Genomic DNA, 17,495 nt, shown 5'->3' on the forward strand with positions numbered 1-17,495 from the left:
CCTTAAACATAATATCTTGAAGTATATTGTTTGCCAGATTAGTTTCACTGAAATCCAACAATTTTTTTTAAGTTGAATGTTATACTGAATTTGACAATTTGTAATAAGCTTCTAATAACGCTAGAAAATTCCCAAAACATCTGCTTCAGCGTCCGACGGGTAACTGAAAACCGCTGCTCTGGCGGTCTGGCCACACGATTTTTTCGTTTCTGTACGGTCGCATCTCGTTCACGGCCGCTCCGCAAAACCTCGTCGCGGGTCTGGACTCCGGACCATCCTCCGCCGCACCCGCACCCTACGCCGGCGATCCGTGCCGCCGCCAATGGCCGCCGCCGCAGCACTAAAACCCCTCCCGTTCCTCGCCACCGCCTCCAGCACTGCCGCCCTCACCACCCGGTCCCCACTTGCCCGCTTACGCACTCTGCGGTCCACCCCAACCTCCTGTTCCTGCGTCGGCCGCTGCGCTGCAGCTCCTGCTCTCGCGGTCACTCCTCGCTGCGGTGGTGCTTGCAGGGCTCAGTTCCCCCTTCGTTCTCTTCTCCCTCATCGCGTGGCAGCCTCGCCCTCAGCGGCGGCAGCGGCGGAAGGTACCCGGCCCGAAGCCCCGAACGAAATGGTGCTTTGTTGCGAAGTCGACTGGATGATGCTAAAATTGTGTGCTTCTGATTACTGAAGGCATGTCTGACCCGGAGCTGAGGCTGGTGCTCGAGCTCGCCACCGACGAGGAGCTGATGGAGTTCGAGGAGATTCTCTATGGCACCAGGTTCGGTTGCGTCCTGATTTTTCTCATTCTGTTTGCCTATTTAGCTCTGATGTAGCTGCTTCAGTTGGTTTGGGTGATACTATTGGGCCCGTAAGGCAAAATGGAAAAGTTAGTTTGAGATTTTGATAACGGTGTGCATCTGCAGTTAGTGACGGGGTATGTATGCGGCAAGCGAGTGCAGATTGATACTAGTTGTTTTGATTGATTACTCTTGTGCAACCTACGGGTGGTGATGCCATTGTGCCAGTTCAGGGCCTATTACAGTTTGTATTTGGTGCTAGCTAATTTCCATGCCTCAAGTTCAGCAATGGTGACAAAGAAGCTTCACTCAATACCACATAATTTGGTTCCAGCTTTGCTACATTACTCCGTTCCAATTACATGTTGGTCGTCTTAGACAGTTAGACTTGTGCACAAGGATTAACAGAGTAGGTCAAATGACCTTGGTGCCCTTCATTTGTACTACATTGGGGAAGATCAATAATTCATTTGTGAGAGTAGAAGCATTTATTAAGTAGTGGCAAGGAAGGAAGGAAAGGGTAAAATATGCACAGAAATTTAGAATGAGTTACATTTAGAGAAACGCTGAGAAGACTTACATTTGGAATTGGAGGGAGTAGTTGCTTGTAAATATGCAACAGGAACGCAGAAATGGTAATATTAGTTGCTACACTGCAGGTGTAGAGTAAAATACATATGCATAGACAAAGATTATGGAGATATTAGCCATTGAGCAATTGTATTGCTTTATGTTAAAATGTAAATTTGTTTGTCCTTTTCTCTTCCGTTTCTTCTTCTGCATATTGGTCTGATGTTAGGAATTTGAAGGACGACCGCTAGTCCTTGTTTCCTTCTCTTGATTCTTTATTTATTTTGCTCACTTATTTATCATCTACCTGATTTTTCTACATGGGGGTACCATAAAATACTGTGGTGCTAGATCTTCATATCATACTAGTCCTCTGTTTCACTTTCCTAAACTAAAAGTTTTTTTTATATTTTCTTTGTTTTCAGCTATTTTAGTCCATTGTTGAAATCAATTGCGAGAAGACCAAACTCAGATTCTGCTGTTGTTTTGGATGATATTGCGGAGAGAGATCTTTTTATCTCAAAATTAGAGTCAAGGTTCCTGTATCTTGCTGCAGATGCCCACTCGATTATAAGGTCAGTCAAGTAGAAAAATGACCCTTGAATAGATTGATTATATGAGTCAGCTTGCTGTTGACTGTACTTCATACTTTCTTGAAGCTTTTACAATAACACGTTGCACTTTTCACCGATTGTTCTTCATAGGGGGTGGAGGCCATCTTACAGAGATGTCTTGCTTGGAGTAAGGAAAAAACTTGGTGTTCGTTGCTCTAGCAAATTGTCTACAGCAGACCTTGAGGCAGAAATATTCCTTCATCTTGTGAATGAATATTCAAGGTACTTACATATTTTCCAGAAAAAACAAAGACCATAAGCATGTCTACAAAACAAAATGTCGTTGGGACATATGGAAAAGCATTAAATTTGTATGCACATGAACATAGTACTATGCTAGCTCTCAGCTCATACAACTCTATATGCTTATTAAATGTGAATCCTCTTGCAAGTCCACTATTGTAACAGTAACTTCTTTTTTTAATTCCCATGCGTCAGCCATCAGAAAGACCCAGTTTCATTTCCATGGGATAAACAAAAGTCTCCAAACGAAATCTCTAATCTTGGAGTAAACAAGTGGAAGGTGCTTACTGATACAGCTTGGAGGATTGGAGCAAAGGGACTGGAAAGTACCTTTCTAAAGGTTCCTTGCAATCCTCATTCGTTTTTGTCCTTTTCCTTTGCGATCCTCTAATTTTCTGACAAATTTAATTTTTCTTTTTTATGGAAGGGTGGTAGTGCGTTGACCGTGAAAACAATATATGAATCGGTAGGCTACAGTTTTTGTGTTGAAATCTTGAATTCTATTGGTTATCACTGCAATGTTTTCATTAATGTCACCTACTATTATGTTAGTTAGCCAGTAGACTATCTGGAAAGCTGCTGAGGGAGGCTGCCAATTATGAGATAAAGAAAGAACTTGTTAAGCAGGTATACCTATTTTTATTGATAATGTTTGCTTTAATGTTCCTGACTCTTATGTGCTGGTTTGGAAATCGTTTTAACCGACCAATATATCGCTTCAGCTGATCCTTTTGATTTTGCTTGAAATACCTAGTGTTTCTTATCTTAATATAGGCCTTTTGTTTTCCATCTGCATCTGGACAAATGCATTGCAAAGCTTGTCTTCTAAATAGAATGTACCTGCACATTTCACTAGATATTTCCTACTATCTTAATTGAATTAGCATGTAGGTAAGTAATGAAGTTTCCGTTTCCAGGGTGGGCGTTTGGCTGCTGGTAATCTGGAATCTAGAGCTGGCTTGCTTGCAGCTAGGCAGGTAATATGATCTTTTGTTAGCAATTACATTTTCCCCAATGTCCACACGTCTGGCTAAGATTCCACCATTCAGGATGTCATGTTTCAATAGCCCACTTGAATGTTTTCAGGGTTTGGCTCGCGCAGCATCAAGATATGTTGGACTTAGGAGTGTCATGACATTTCTTGGACCGATGTACGCTTCTTCTAATAGTCAAATTTGAAAATGTTACTTCTGCATTTTTTTTCTTCTGAAAAAACATCATTAGGTTTTGAGTGTTCTACCACCTTTTAAACATCACCATGAGCTGTTTAAATTATTGCATTTTTGTTTATTGCTGTATGATGTTTTAATTGCATCATAAACCTGTAGTACTGAATTTGTCCCTTGTATTATCTACCTTGTGGCACAAACTATATAAATCAGAATTCCCTCATGCAGCGGAATATAATGGCCTATTAGTGATTAATATAATTTCTTTTGACTTAACTTTGCTCAGAATGTGGGGGACTCTCTTGGCTGATATTGTGATTCAAATGCTGGGGACGGATTATGCTAGGATTGTGCAGGCAATCTATGCATTTGCTCAGGTGAGGTTCATGATATTTCATCTCTCTTATCACGTGAGGCATTATTTTGTCTAGCTGCACTAATCCATTTTTCGTTTGTCTGAACAGATTCGTCTGACTCGCACAAGTTACATAGAACCTCATGAAGAATGACCAAGTGTGATCTCGTTACTGGACTAGGCTAACTGCCATTCTGATCCCCTAGATTATTACCGTCCCATAATGTACATTTTAACCATGAAGATCATTACCTGCGGATCCGGATGCACTACTCCATGGGACAACGAGGTTAGGCTTTCAGACTTTGGAGGAGCACTGCTGCTCACGGAAGTGCATAGGACACAGAGTGACTACAAGACTCTGATTCGCAGGGGAAGAGCACAACAGGAATAGTTTGTGCTTCCTGATAGGCTACTTCCTGAATGTAAAGCTTAGCAGAATTACCTAATTGTGACAGTGGAAATATAGTAGTGTTTTAACCAAGAGCTCCACTGCACAATGACCATCTGGGCGACCTACTCTCTGAACGCGGAAGTTGTGACTGAATTTACTTCCGCCTCACACTTCCACGGGCCCCCGAAGTTGTAGACCATGCTTTCCGCTCTGCTCCAGTTGAATAGTGTAAAATATTGGTCCCCTGATCCTAAACTATTCCCTCCTAAGGTTCGGTTAGGCAAGGCAGATCTCATTGACGTTGCCTGATGCCGAAACCTACAGACATGCTTGTACACAAACAACATGGCAGAATTTGCATTTGACACCCTACATTTCTTCCTATATATGTAAGGGCTACTAATTCATGATCTGCACCTTAAGTGAATTTGATCATGATGCCTCCTTGCCAATGTCAACCTTGGAGACTTTCCGAAGTATATTATCCATCTCTTCTTCATAGCTTAAAATTTTCTGTCGACCTGGTTAGTGCATGAAACTCAATACCTTTACTGAATGAAAATAGTTGGCTACAAAAATAAGCTTGACGCCATTACCTTGGCCCTGAGCTGCTGAAGGCTACGCGTACTGTCTCTGTTAGTATACCTGAATAACACGAAGGTTCTGCGTGCAAAATTCCCAGAGCAGAACAGAGGAGCCTGCCATGTTGTGAGCGCATGCCTAGACTCTAGAAGGATGCCGAGCCACATTGTTTACAGAGCTCGCCGTGGTCACGCGCGCACACTGCTCCACCGGACCGCCGAGGCTTTCTAAATCCCGGGCACTTACCGCGTGAGACTGCGGCGCCGATGGAACCACCACCACTGCTGCGGCGACCCTCCCCCGCACGCCGGGCGCCATAAAGCGCAGGCGCACGCCCGCGCCCACCAGCTCCTCCCCGGCCTCCGGCGACATGGCTGCCAATGATCGGACGATGGCGATCAGCCTGGGGAGCTCGCGGCGGCGGAAGCGCGGCGAGATGCTGTTCCGGTTCGAGTCGTTCTGCCAGCCCGGGTACCCGGCGTCGCTGCCCGGCGGGGGAGCCTTCAGGGACAACGTCAGGGCGCTGCTCGGGCTCGCGCACCTGGAGGCCGGCGCGCAGGGCGAGACCAGGTGCTGGTCGTTCCAGCTCGAGCTGCACCGCCACCCGCCCACCGTCGTCAGGCTCTTCGTCGTCGAGGAGGAGGTCGGCGCGTCGCCGCAGCGCCAGTGCCACCTCTGCCGTCACGTCGGTACTCACCGTTGCTACCGTCTCTGTCGATCCCATCCCATTCCGTTATATTTGCTGAACCTTTGCATGCAATCAACGCTTGGCGTACGTACACAAGTTCGAAAGTTCTGGGTTACACCATACGGACGTGCATGATACATCAGAATTCAGAGTTTCAGACAGACGAAAGTACATGAGAATGATCATTTATTTGTTAGATGTACAATTATCACCATTCTCAACCTCATGAAAGTTCAGAACACAAAATTCGTCAATTTGTACCTAGTACAACCATCGTTCGAACTGCGCTCTGATCAGCAGAACGAAACACCGAGCAACGGGACCAGATATGCTCACTGCCAGGTAAAACCCCGTGGTGTTTCAGGTTGGGGTCGGAATCTGATCTGCACCAAGAGGTTCCACTTCGTGCTGCCCAAGAGGGAACTGCCGGTGGAGGCCGACGGCCTGAACTACGGCATCAACCACGGCCCGGAGAAGCCGTCGAAAGGGACGGCGACCTCCAGGGACCACCTGCTACACGGCGTCGTGCACATCAACGGCTTCGGCCACCTCGTCGCCCTCCACGGCTTCGAGGGCGGCTCCGACTTCATCGCCGGCCACCAGATCATGGACCTCTGGGACCGCATCTGCGCGGCCCTCAACGTCAGGTGCGTCACGCGCGCCGCTGCAAACGTCCCTCGTGTTCCGTCAGCTGCATACGAGTGCATGACTCGTGTTTGGTTTGCTGGATACGCGCTCTGGAAGCAGGATGGTAAGCCTCGTCGACACGGCGAGGAAGGGGCACATGGAGCTGCGGCTGCTGCACGGCGTCGCGTACGGCGACACGTGGTTCGGGCGGTGGGGCTACAGGTTCGGCCGGCCGAGCTACGGCGTCGCACTGCAGTCGTACCAGCAGTCGCTGCACGCGCTGCAGTCCGTGCCGCTCTGCGTGCTCGTGCCGCACCTCTCCTGCTTCAGCAAGGACCTCCCCGTGGTGGTCACCAAGTATCAGGCCATCAGCGGCCACAAGCTGCTCAACCTCGGCGACCTCCTCCGCTTCATGCTCGAGCTGCGGACGCGCCTCCCGGCGACCTCCGTCACCGCCATGGACTACCGCGGCATCATGTCGGAGGCCTCGTGCCGGTGGTCGGCCAAGCGCGTGGACATGGCGGCGCGGGCCGTCGTGGACGCGCTCCGCCGCACCGAGCCGCCCGCGCGGTGGGTCACGCGGCAGGAGGTGCGCGACGCGGCGCGCGCCTACATCGGCGACACGGGGCTCCTCGACTTCGTGCTCAAGTCCCTCGGCAACCACATCGTCGGCAACTACGTCGTGCGCCGCGCCATGAACCCCGTCACCAAGGTGCTTGAGTACTGCCTGGAGGACGTGTCCAGCGTGCTCCCGGCGGCCGGCAGCGTGCCCAGCTGCGGCGGCAAGGTGCGGGTGCGCTTCCAGCTCACCCGGGCGCAGCTCATGCGGGACCTCGCGCACCTCTACCGCCACGTGCTCAAGGAGCCCAGCCAGGCGCTCACCACCGGCGCGTTCGGCGCGATCCCCGTGGCAGTACGGATGGTCCTGGACACCAAGCACTTCGTCAAAGATTACCACGAAGGTTTCGCTCCGATCAACAGTGTTGGAGTCGGGCACGCGCACATCAACCTGTGCTGCACGCTGCTTGTGAGGGACGGAAGCCCGGAGCTAGTAGCGCCCTACGAGACGGTGACCTTGCCGGCGCGTGCGACGGTGGGCGAGCTCAAGTGGGAGGCGCAGAGGGTGTTCAGGGAGATGTACCTGGGCCTGAGGACCTTCACGGCCGAGTCCGTCGTCGGGCTCGGCGTCAGCCAGGACGCCTGCCCGGTGCTCGGGCTGATCGACGTAGGGAGCGCCGTGGTGGTGGAAGGGGCAGTCGGCGAGCTGGAGGATGAGGCTCTGGCGGCGGACGAAGGCATCCCGCCGGGGAACGAGGTGACGGCCGTGAGCGAGGGGGGCGGCGACGGCGAGAGGGTCGTGGACTGCGCGTGCGGCGCGGACGACGACGACGGCGAGCGCATGGCGTGCTGCGACATCTGCGAGGCGTGGCAGCACACGCGGTGCGCGGGGATCAAGGACGCCGACGACGTCCCGCACGTCTTCGTGTGCAGCCGGTGCGACAACGACGTGCTGTCGTTCCCTCCTTTAGCTTGAACTGTGTTAGAACTTAGAAGCTGCTGCTATAGCCGCGGCGGCAGCACGGGATAAACAAATCAAACTTCAGATTGGAACAAAAAAAGGGAAATCGACTTGACATCGGCATATCCAACTCTGAACTCATGGGAAATTAAACTTCGAACTCGAAAATTCCCAACATACATAAAGCTTATCTGGGCCCGGTTCCCCCAACTACCTGGGCCGACGCTGGTTGCGCCGTGGTTTCCTGGCTGGATTGGAATTACCAGGGCCCGTTCGGGCTTTGTGAATCCTGCAGGTGTGGGCCGCCGTTTTTCCTGGGGTCTCGTATGGTGAAGTTGGTGGGCCTGGTTGCATCGTATGGGCTGGATACAAGCGACCTGGCGGTTCCAAACGGTGAAGTTGGCTGGTTGGCGCAGGAGTGGGGATTATATTTTATTTTTGTTAACTTGAAATAAGTCAATTAAATACGACCCCAGAAATCAGGACAAGTCTGCAAAATATGGAGAAAGTTTGAAATACCTCACACATTTTTAAAGCAACTAGATCATGCCATCTAGTTACTACACTCATATTCGTCGTCACGAAAAGGAAAGGATCGGAAATGAAACGTTGGATTCAAACTGGCGTACGTAACAACACTGAAAAAATCGATCCACTGGGGATAACATGATAACTGAAAACTATTTAATCTGTTTCTGCAAGGACCTTCACCTTCACAAGGAACAAGAAAGCTGTCGGAGCCTACATGGCTACATCAGTACATAGCCTCTCACAAATTTACATCAGAAGAATCTCCCCATCATACACATAAGATCTTCTGAAGTTCTAAGCTACGTGAGTTACCAGATCAACTCACTGGCCAGCTAAAGTTGCACCTACCAAACGGCAAGTACGATCGAACCACTACGGGACTACGGGTAGAGTAGCAGACCACTGAACTGGCGAGTGAGTGACCACCTGCAGAGGAAAAGGCTGCGAAATCAGCGTGCAGAGACCATCGTCCATCGGCAATGTTTTGACCTCACGGCATCACCACGGCGACGCCGCGTGATGAGGCACTCACATGGCCTGTTCGCGTTGGGGGTCTGCAGCTACACTCGGTGGTCTCACCTCGCACCCCTCATCAAAGTCCTTTTAGGAAATTAAAGGCTCTTCCTGCACAGTACTCGTCCCTACTCCATTTGTGTGCCCAGGGGAGAAGAGGATTATAGCATGCAGTAGCTGCAGCTTGGCCAAAGACAACGGGCCGGGGTGGAAAGTTGGAAGGATCCAACCAACCTTCTGAATGATTCAGGCATGACTTTCAGGGGAAGAAACATTTTGTATTATTTGCCCACAACAGAAAAGGTCGCTGAACCCATTGTATAATGTTCCACTGTATAATTTCTGCTAGATGCTCGAAATACTTCTTTCCTTTTTTTTGTTTTCCGAGCAATAAATCCTTTTCCATTTTTCTTATACTCATGGGTGACAGCATCCAATAAGACTAGGGCATATACCCATGGGCCATGTGAATGGTGTGAAAAGATTGATAACGCCGTGTTAACTGAACCATTCGCTGGCACTAGCAACAAGTAAATAATGCAGGTTTTGTCGGAGAAACACAAGAGAGAAAATAGTAGGAAACAAGTGACTTATCATTGAAGCAAATGGAAAGGCTGAAGGAAAGTTGCCTTGCTTTATATCTTTCTCCCTCTCTCTCCTGCCAGTAGAGGGGCTCTCCATTGTCCCGTGTCCCTAGTGAGACAACCCAGCTAGCCTTTCCTCTTTCTTGCTTTCTGTTCTTTTGCGTTGCAAGGGAGACGACGAGGACTCGAGGATCGGAGCCTCGGAGGACCGAGGACCCTAGCGCCTGTAGGGTTCTTTCCTGGCCCTGGCCTCCATGCATGCATGCATGGCCATCTCCATCTTTTCCCGGCCCGGTCTCTTTTTGTTTCATTAATCTCTGCCCCGGCCCTGACATACATGGCAAGGCTGAGCCACCACTACGGCGTGAGGGCGATGGGGGCACATGCGCCGGTGGCGCTCGGCTGAAAAGGGACTCTCAACAACCAAAAGGAGAGGTGAGGAGGGGCAGCCAGCAGCAACTGACCGGCCGGCCTGCCGGCCCCGGCTGTGGTCACTGATGAACTGATGATAGGGAGAAGGGGAAATGATGATCTGAGATGTGAAAGTGACCGTGGAATGAAGGGCATATCTGGAAGGGACGGAGCGGAGTAGGATTTCGACGACACTATCTAGCTTGCATGTTGATTTGCTCCGTTTGGAGCAAAGATTCTTTCCTGCACGTTTTGGGCCTGTAGCGAAAATAAACCTGGTAGAGAGACAGGTGAACGTACGATGGAGCTTCTTCCAGTTCATCTGTCCAGCTTACTGAGCCACCCATTGGTCCTACGCTTCATCTGACAAAAACGGCATGGGAGAGGTCGATCATGGAATGATGAAAAATCATGGAGGCTTCTGTGCTACTGAAAGATGACAGTTCACTTGCAACTTGCAAGAGTTGCCTGCCATGGTCCTTGTTGAATCTCCATGCTAATAGGGGATGAGATGACAGATGAGGAAAAACAAAAGCATACTAATCGTTTTCTCCATCTGCTGCACGAGTGATCGTGTGCCTATGGCATCTATCCCCATCACAGCACTTTCTGACGACGAGTTGCATCGATCGGAGCTAGATCGAGTGCACAGTGCCTGCATGTAGCAGCCGCACCAGCGCGTACTGCGCCAACAAAATGTTCTCTCCTCGTCGTGTTATGGCCGGAGGAATATCGTCCGGGCCGGATGTGGTGGGGCCCGCGTGCATGGAGGTGAGTGGCCGGGCAGAGGGTACGTATAGATCGAGCCATCGCCGCCGTCCGTCCACTTCTCCAGCAGACCAGACCAGCACCCACTTCCACTTGCAAGCAGGCCCCGGCTCGCATGGTATCTTGGAGGGGAGATGACAGGTGGGCCCAGATGACATGGGAGCAGCAGGTAATAGCCTGCCGCGTGTACCGCAGATCGTTTTGTCTCGTGTTACGCACTAGTACACTACAGATGGGACAAAGCCCCTCCGGCGTCGTCAAGACTCAGACGCTGCAACTGCAAACGCGATGAGGTAATGAAGGAATGATGGGAGGGATAGGACGGGGCGCAGTGTCGGTTGCAGTTGGAAGTTCTTGCTGCCTTTGATACCTACGCTCCCGAAGTCAGCTTAAATCTTGTTGGCACAGTGCGTGGCTCAAGATCTGGATTGCCTTTTTGCTCTAGAAAGAAAAATTAATAATCACGGTATATATGGATGTCACCTCAAACCTATTCATGCATGCATGATGATCTAGTTTAGCTAGGAATCTACGTTTCTTTTGTTATCCAAACAGTTCCTTTTTTTTCGTTGAGTCACTAGCTAATAAGTTATGCACAATGTTTGACGGTGTAACTGTGCCTGCTGGCCACCATCTTGGAACAAACCCATTACCCAACGATCTTGAGTGTACATTTGGTAATTAATACAGGAATACACTTTTCGTGTATGTTCTAGACTCGATGGGAATTACCCGTCGATGTTTTTTTATTATTGCTGATTTGTTTATACCCTAGCTTCAGAAATATCGGAATCAGACTATAGAAAAAACTTTGCATTTGAACAATAACCGTCTTCGTTGACAATACTCATTAAATGTTTATTAGAGGTCTTATAGTGATAGCCACCAATACGAGCTACCTGTACACAAGGTACATAGCTCCAACCAAAAAGGCTCAATCTTTGTTGCCACTAAGTCAACTTAATATTTGGCTTCAGATTCAAGGAAAGCATACAGTAGTTTAAGAAAAACAAGAGAAAAGCTGCAATGCTTTATCTAGCTGCCACTCTGTTTCCTTAGAGTGCCACTTGGAACGTAGGATGTTTAGTGGGCGCAAAGAACGAGTGGTATCTGTGGTGGTGCTGATATTGATGCCCACACTACACACACGTATCACGTCGCGGTCCTGATCACCATTGCTCCTCAAGCCCCCCTCGATAGGTGACCACGAACTCCAGAAGCAGCCCAGAGTGGTTTTTGCTGGCTAATATGAGCATCTCCAAGAGTGTCCAATACATACTTCGAATAGCATATTTTGGGAATGAATTGGAAAAATAAAGCTCCAACAGATGGCCAATCTTGCTTCCAATTTTTTTTCATGTCCAATACCGGAGCTACCGTGAGCCAGATTTTCACCATCGATCCGCACTCCCAAATGGCGAACTTTTTTTTCCCATAGGCCATTTTTCTTCTTCTTTTTTCACATCACTTTTTTCGCATTCTCCCCGCACGACATTTTCTCCCGCACGTCTTCCCCGCATCATGCTTTTCATTTGCTCCCGCACGGTATTCTGGATGGGCCCACGAGGAATGATGTGGCAGTATACAATTTTTTTGAAACTAATTTCGGAAACTATTGGGGGCGTCTATGTTTTTAACTCACAATACTTTTTAATAAGGTCCTAAAACCAGTTTTTTAAGGTATTTTTTTAGGCACTCTTGGACACGTGGCAACATATAGAAATTGGTATCCATACGGAACAGATGTGGCGGATCTAAGAGCATCTCCAAAAATATCTAATATATTTACTTCCAATAATTCTAGATTGGACCTTTGCAATATATTTTGGGCATAAAAGATTAGTTTACTCCAACGGTTGTCCTATATTTAGTTTCCAAAATAATACCACGTCATTCCATTTCAAATAGGATCTTCTTTCTCATGCACTCCCATGCTGTCAATTTTTATGCGCGCGCAAGGTTCAGACCTGCCATTGCCACCGTGAGCAGAGGAATTATTCATGATAGGTCCCACCCTTCTGTAGCAAGTCTCCTCGATGTGACTATAACCATTCTTGTTCTTATCCATTCGTCCTTCTGCCGAGATGACCCAGCCGGTAACTCTTCTCTCTGCCCATGCTCTCTCTCCACCGTCTCTCCCTCTCCATTAGTTCTCTCCTCCCTAGTTCTGCTTCCTGACGAGCCCTTTTTATCTTGCTCATCCTCTCCTCGATGCTATAGCGTAGCTATTTCTTCTCCATTCCAATGAAGCGAGCAAGCAGGCGCAGCCTGGAGGTGTGGGTCACGAACGTGGCCTAGCCTGTGCCATCATAGGCATGGAATACTGCTAGGAATCCTAGCACTAGTACGGGGCAGGGAATCGGCCCCGTACAAGCTGACCGGTACTGCATTTATAGTACCGGCTGGTAATACTAAATAATTTTACGTCTAAAAAATAAAAAAATATTACGAACCCCCAGAGGCCTGCACACGCGCAAGTCATAAGTCACGTGACTTTTCAAACCCACGACCCCAGCCTCGCGCATAGTTTTCAAACTATCCCACCTATGCATCACATGACTGGGTGGGGATGCTTTCCTTTTGAAGTAACTCATAGAGGACCATTTAGTACTGAGTCAAGACATCGGCCGATACTAAATGTCACCATTTAGTACCAGGTGGTGTTGTCGGTACATACAGACAGGGGTACCTCCTACTAGGGTGTCCAGGCCCTTGGCGTCTCGTAATCCATAACCTCCTCCTTCTCTTCTGGGTGACGTGGCATGCGACCCGGGCCTGACAGCTGGGACTACGGTCTCCGGACCCTCCCCGAGCTCTAGGAGGTCCGGGGCCCCTGTGCACCCAGGAGGGCAGGAAGGCTTTCGGGTTGCCCCCGCGGCCCCGGACTCTCCAGGGGGTCCGAGGCCGCTACGTGTGATGACCGGACCATCACGGGCCAGGCTCCCTCAACCGGACTCGGAGGGCCCGGACTCCCCTTCCCCCGGGAAGGGGTCCGGTGCCGCCACGTGCCGCCTCGCAGAGGGAGCGGGACTGGTCCTGCCGCGTGCCTGCGGCTGGAGGCCCTTCGCGGGTCACCAGCCCACCTACCAGCATTTAATGCGGTAGTTGGGTCGGGCGCGCCCAAGTCAAAAAGAGCGGCCTGCCACTGACACACGGGGCAGGTAAGCTGACACCACGGTAAGCCTGCCTGATCTGAAGGCGGCGCGTCGTATCACCGTGCACAATGCGCGGACTGTGTACAGTCCCGTTACGGCGCTGCTCGCGTGATGATGGTAGCCAAGGCGTGCGCTGTAACAGTGCACACGCAACGGGTCAGCGCTGCTTCACCGCCTGACGGGAGGTCCCATCCTAACAGTAACAGCACGGCTTCACTGTTATGCAACGCTGACGCCGGACACTGTACAAGATAAGGCTGTACACGGCCATATCCTGGCTAAAGATACGCACATCAACTTCTCGATCGAGAAGACTACGGAGAGGAGCTCGGGGAGATGACCTCCATACCTCTCATAGAACAGCTCCTGTTGGCCGAGCCCACCTGTCGGGGCCCCGCTCAGTGTAAGCACTCCCCTTGGACTATAAAAGGGAGAGTGCACTCGTTAGAATGGGGAGGTTCAGATACACGAACTCAAGCCCAGGTTAAGTTCTTCCCAGGGTTGCACAATCAATATAACTCCCAAGTGGACGTAGGGTGTTGTCACACCCTAAAATATTCAATTTTAGGATGTGACTATCTTTTACAATATGTTCATCTATCAATAGAATTTTCTGAGAATTTTAAAGATTTTTCTGGCAATTATTCTATTTATCTGAGAGCTAGATCCATTTATTTTATTATTTGAAAAGCTCTAAAATTCTTTTTCATGAGTCCCAAATATTTTATTTGGAATCCTCGTGACCCAAATTACCTCCTGAGTTTTCTCGGAAATTTTTGGGATTCTTCCGGATATATTTTCTTGGTTTGAAATATTTATCTGGACTTTTTTAGATTTATTTTAAACTTGAAAATATGTTCTGGAAAATATTTCTATTTTGATTCTCATCGTAGTCGGATCGAGCTGTATCATGTTGTACATCCCTTTTAACCTTATCCTCTCCGAATCATTAAGAAGTTCCATCGAGCTCCCGATCCTCTAACAGTTCTCCCCGATCAGGTCATGCTCGAAAACGACGCCTTGTGGCTCGTCTTCGGTATTTTTACGCTCCGGCGGCCTGAACCACTCTAAATTCCTTGCGTCCTTCCTGTGTTCATCCGCACACCGATCGAGCGCTCCTAAGTCTCCTCCAAACCCATCCTTGACTAGGATTAGACGGGTGCTTTCCGCCACCCGGCTGGAGAATTCCTCCGACAGGTGTCATTGACCGGTACTAAATGGCCGCGCCATTTTAGTACCAGGCCAAAATACGAGCCGGTACTAAAATAGCTCTGGGGGCTTTCAAATTTGGACCCGGTACTAAAATGGTTCCGGAGCAACTTTAGTACCGGACCAAAACTTAACCGGTAGTAATCGAATGGACGAAAGCTTATTTTTTAGCAGTGGAATTTTCACAAGCAGACCCGTCGCCGGCATGGAGCGCTTGCGCTCCACGGCGTGCTCTGCGACATGCCGCTCCGGCTAGTTGCCCAGTTCCATGGTGTGCACGGAGGCTGCCCGGAGGTGAAGGCGTGGGGCCAGCAGAGCGCGTGGAAGGATTGGGAGCGCACTGTAGCAGCAGAAATATGGCTCCAGATACCACCGTTTTTGGACGCGCCGAAAAATTGGGAGTTAGATTGGGCTGCTATTGGAGCTGTGATTTTCGTGTTTATTTCCAAAACGAGATTTTTGGGTAGAGTTTCGGGCATTCTTGGAGATGCTCTAAGATTTTCAGGTGTTCGGACTCTGGAGGTTTTATTGGATAGGGGAGATTATTATACTCACAGTTCTATATACAGGCGTCTAATGGACTGTGCGTCGAGGAGTCCGCCGCCCTGGATCCACCACTAATTAGAGTGCTGACTAGTCATAGATCGTTAGCAAGATAGTTGAAATTATTCTTGCCGGTTTAGTTCTAGAGCTAATACTCCCTCCATTCAGTTATGATCGCAATATTTTCACATGGCGCAATGACTAAGAACAGCAAGTATGCTTATCAGTCCATTAATCACGTTAACCATCTTTTTCTCGTTTCTGCAATGGTTTTTCGGCCGGACTCCTCGTTTCCTACGAGTTTTAAGTGCCGCGGCCCACGTCGAAAACCAACCGATCGTTTTTCTCTCCTCCGCGCGTGATTCTCTCTTCCGCACCTAATCCTTTTTCTGCGCGCCTCTTTTCTCTTTTGGGCGGGCGCCAATTGTTTTCCTCCGCTGCTTTTTTTGCCATCGCTTGATGAAACGGCGCACTCTAATGCCCGGGCTTCCGTTTTCAATCCAAAATTCAAAACTGAGAGATGCATCTATATAAATCGCCATGTATGGGAGGCAGTCCGCAACTTTTCTCCTACCCGCTGCTACCCTCGACCAACTTCAGTAACAATGGTGCACAATGGGTTAGACCTCAATGCCGAGCCTCCCATAGACTGGGAAGAAATTGGCGAGTGGGAAGGGCCTGCACATGAACTCGATTATGACTTGGTGTGGACTGATGAAGATATTGGTGTTCGTTTGTAGTGCCGTTCATGGTTCGAATGATGTACAAGCAAGGAACCAGCAGAGGAATCATCAAATTTGCCACGTACCGTGCCTCCTCGTCTGCTTGAAACGTGTTCACTTTAGTCTTGGCGAGAAGCATTAGGGCATGAGCGACGTCGACCTCGCTCTCGGCTACGGCAACCGTTTCGACGTCCGCGGCGCTGAGGGAATCAGGAACCTGTGTCTCGCCGGCGAAGGTGTCAAGCACGACATGAACTTCGTCGGACTCGTAGATGACCTCTTCAGCGCCATGGTGCTCGCTGTCCTCCAAGTTTTCCATGGCGAGGGCTGCCGATGGGTGCGGCGAGCCGAGGAGAGGCGCTGGCGACGGGACAGCGTGACCTGAGAAGAGACGAAGGCGGCGTTGGAGATAGGACGGCGCGAGGCGCTGGTGAGCAGGCTGCGGCGGCGGCGGCGCGTGGGTGTGACGAGTCGCCGGTGGATGTGAACTTGTGAATGGATCATGAGGGATGTGGGCAGCTGATTTTAATCTCCACTAGACCATTGGGCGCGCCTTGCGCGCCCTGCAGTGACTAAATGTATGATAAACTATACCAGCGTAGAAGTGTTGCAACATTCTTGTTACATTAACACTTTATCATACAGAAGACCATTGTAGATAAGAGTCAAGCATAGTGTTTGATATATCTCCAGAGAAGAAAGAAGAGAGAATAAAAATAAAAATGACAGACGCATGGATACTATTGGTTGAGAACTCATAAAAAAGAGCCAGGAAATACACATGGCAAAACATTTTTGGTTCTACGTTTCTAACATCAACAATGCCAACAAATTTAAAGCACACATAAAGGAAAGAATAAAGACAAATAACATGACAACTCTCTTTTTGTTTAAAGCACACGCAACTTACAATACAAACACACATCTTAGTTTCGCTGCAGCCATTAAGGTTTTGTCCAGCAATATATTACATGAAAAGATCATAATTCATGGCCACCAAACATTTAGTTGGTAGATTAGGATGCTGATCCAAAATAATCTAACAGCGCAGTAAATTAGGTCATGCTGATAAAGGACGGAGCAAATTATACAATCCAGAGTTATGATTATCTCAAAATGCAAACGATCATCATAATGGCCAATTTGTTGAACATTAGCAGTTCGATGCCAAACTCAACAACTGACGAACACATCTCCTGTACATCCCTCCGACATACACAAAAGCAGATCAACAATATGTAGATGCATTTCTCAAACGAAAATTTTTCGTCATTCAATTTTCACAAATTGGTCAACATTCAGAGCAATTGCATGGACCTAAACTGAAAGTACGGTTTCGCCAACAGGGGCACTCAAATATGTAAATTTCAATAGGATTGCTAAAAAGTGGTCTTCATTCAGTGATATTTCAGTTGGAACCTCACCAGTTAAGGTCCATGCATGTTCCCTGATTTAAAAAGGCAATGGCAGAAAAACTACATGTATTTCTGATCCATCTGTTAAGCTGGTGAAAAGT

The 17,495-nt window shown here is 49.0% G+C and overlaps 2 protein-coding genes across 2 annotated transcripts; both read left to right on the forward strand.

The window, feature by feature from the left end:
• Positions 1-214: 214 nt before the first annotated feature.
• On the forward strand, positions 215-4,295 carry LOC112881584. The gene is made up of 11 exons (XM_025946354.1): positions 215-587; positions 676-763; positions 1,778-1,927; positions 2,057-2,188; positions 2,405-2,549; positions 2,637-2,675; positions 2,762-2,836; positions 3,127-3,186; positions 3,296-3,360; positions 3,665-3,755; positions 3,843-4,295. The coding sequence occupies exons 1-11, from the start codon at positions 323-325 to the stop codon at positions 3,885-3,887; spliced, it is 1,155 nt and encodes a 384-aa protein (XP_025802139.1). The 5' UTR covers positions 215-322; the 3' UTR covers positions 3,888-4,295.
• A 784-nt stretch (positions 4,296-5,079) lies between these two features.
• On the forward strand, positions 5,080-7,558 carry LOC112879316 (PHD finger protein PERSISTENT TAPETAL CELL 1). Its single transcript, XM_025943542.1, has 3 exons — positions 5,080-5,398; positions 5,762-6,044; positions 6,145-7,558. The coding sequence occupies exons 1-3, from the start codon at positions 5,080-5,082 to the stop codon at positions 7,556-7,558; spliced, it is 2,016 nt and encodes a 671-aa protein (XP_025799327.1).
• The last annotated feature ends 9,937 nt before the right edge of the window (positions 7,559-17,495 follow it).

Source organism: Panicum hallii, chromosome 2 (assembly GCF_002211085.1).
Source record: "Panicum hallii strain FIL2 chromosome 2, PHallii_v3.1, whole genome shotgun sequence".
Classification (NCBI taxonomy): domain Eukaryota; kingdom Viridiplantae; phylum Streptophyta; class Magnoliopsida; order Poales; family Poaceae; genus Panicum; species Panicum hallii.

Excerpts from the sequence above, each read along its gene's own strand:
- LOC112881584 (XM_025946354.1), top strand. The coding sequence starts at position 323 with ATGGCCGCCGCCGCAGCACTAAAACCCCTCCCGTTCCTCGCCACCGCC. Across the intron at positions 2,676-2,761 it reads TGAAAACAATATATGAATCG|TTAGCCAGTAGACTATCTGG; the intron begins GTAGGCTACAGT and ends CTATTATGTTAG. Across the intron at positions 3,361-3,664 it reads ATGACATTTCTTGGACCGAT|AATGTGGGGGACTCTCTTGG; the intron begins GTACGCTTCTTC and ends AACTTTGCTCAG.
- LOC112879316 (XM_025943542.1), top strand. The coding sequence starts at position 5,080 with ATGGCTGCCAATGATCGGACGATGGCGATCAGCCTGGGGAGCTCGCGG. Across the intron at positions 5,399-5,761 it reads CCACCTCTGCCGTCACGTCG|GTTGGGGTCGGAATCTGATC; the intron begins GTACTCACCGTT and ends GTGGTGTTTCAG. Across the intron at positions 6,045-6,144 it reads TGCGCGGCCCTCAACGTCAG|GATGGTAAGCCTCGTCGACA; the intron begins GTGCGTCACGCG and ends CTCTGGAAGCAG.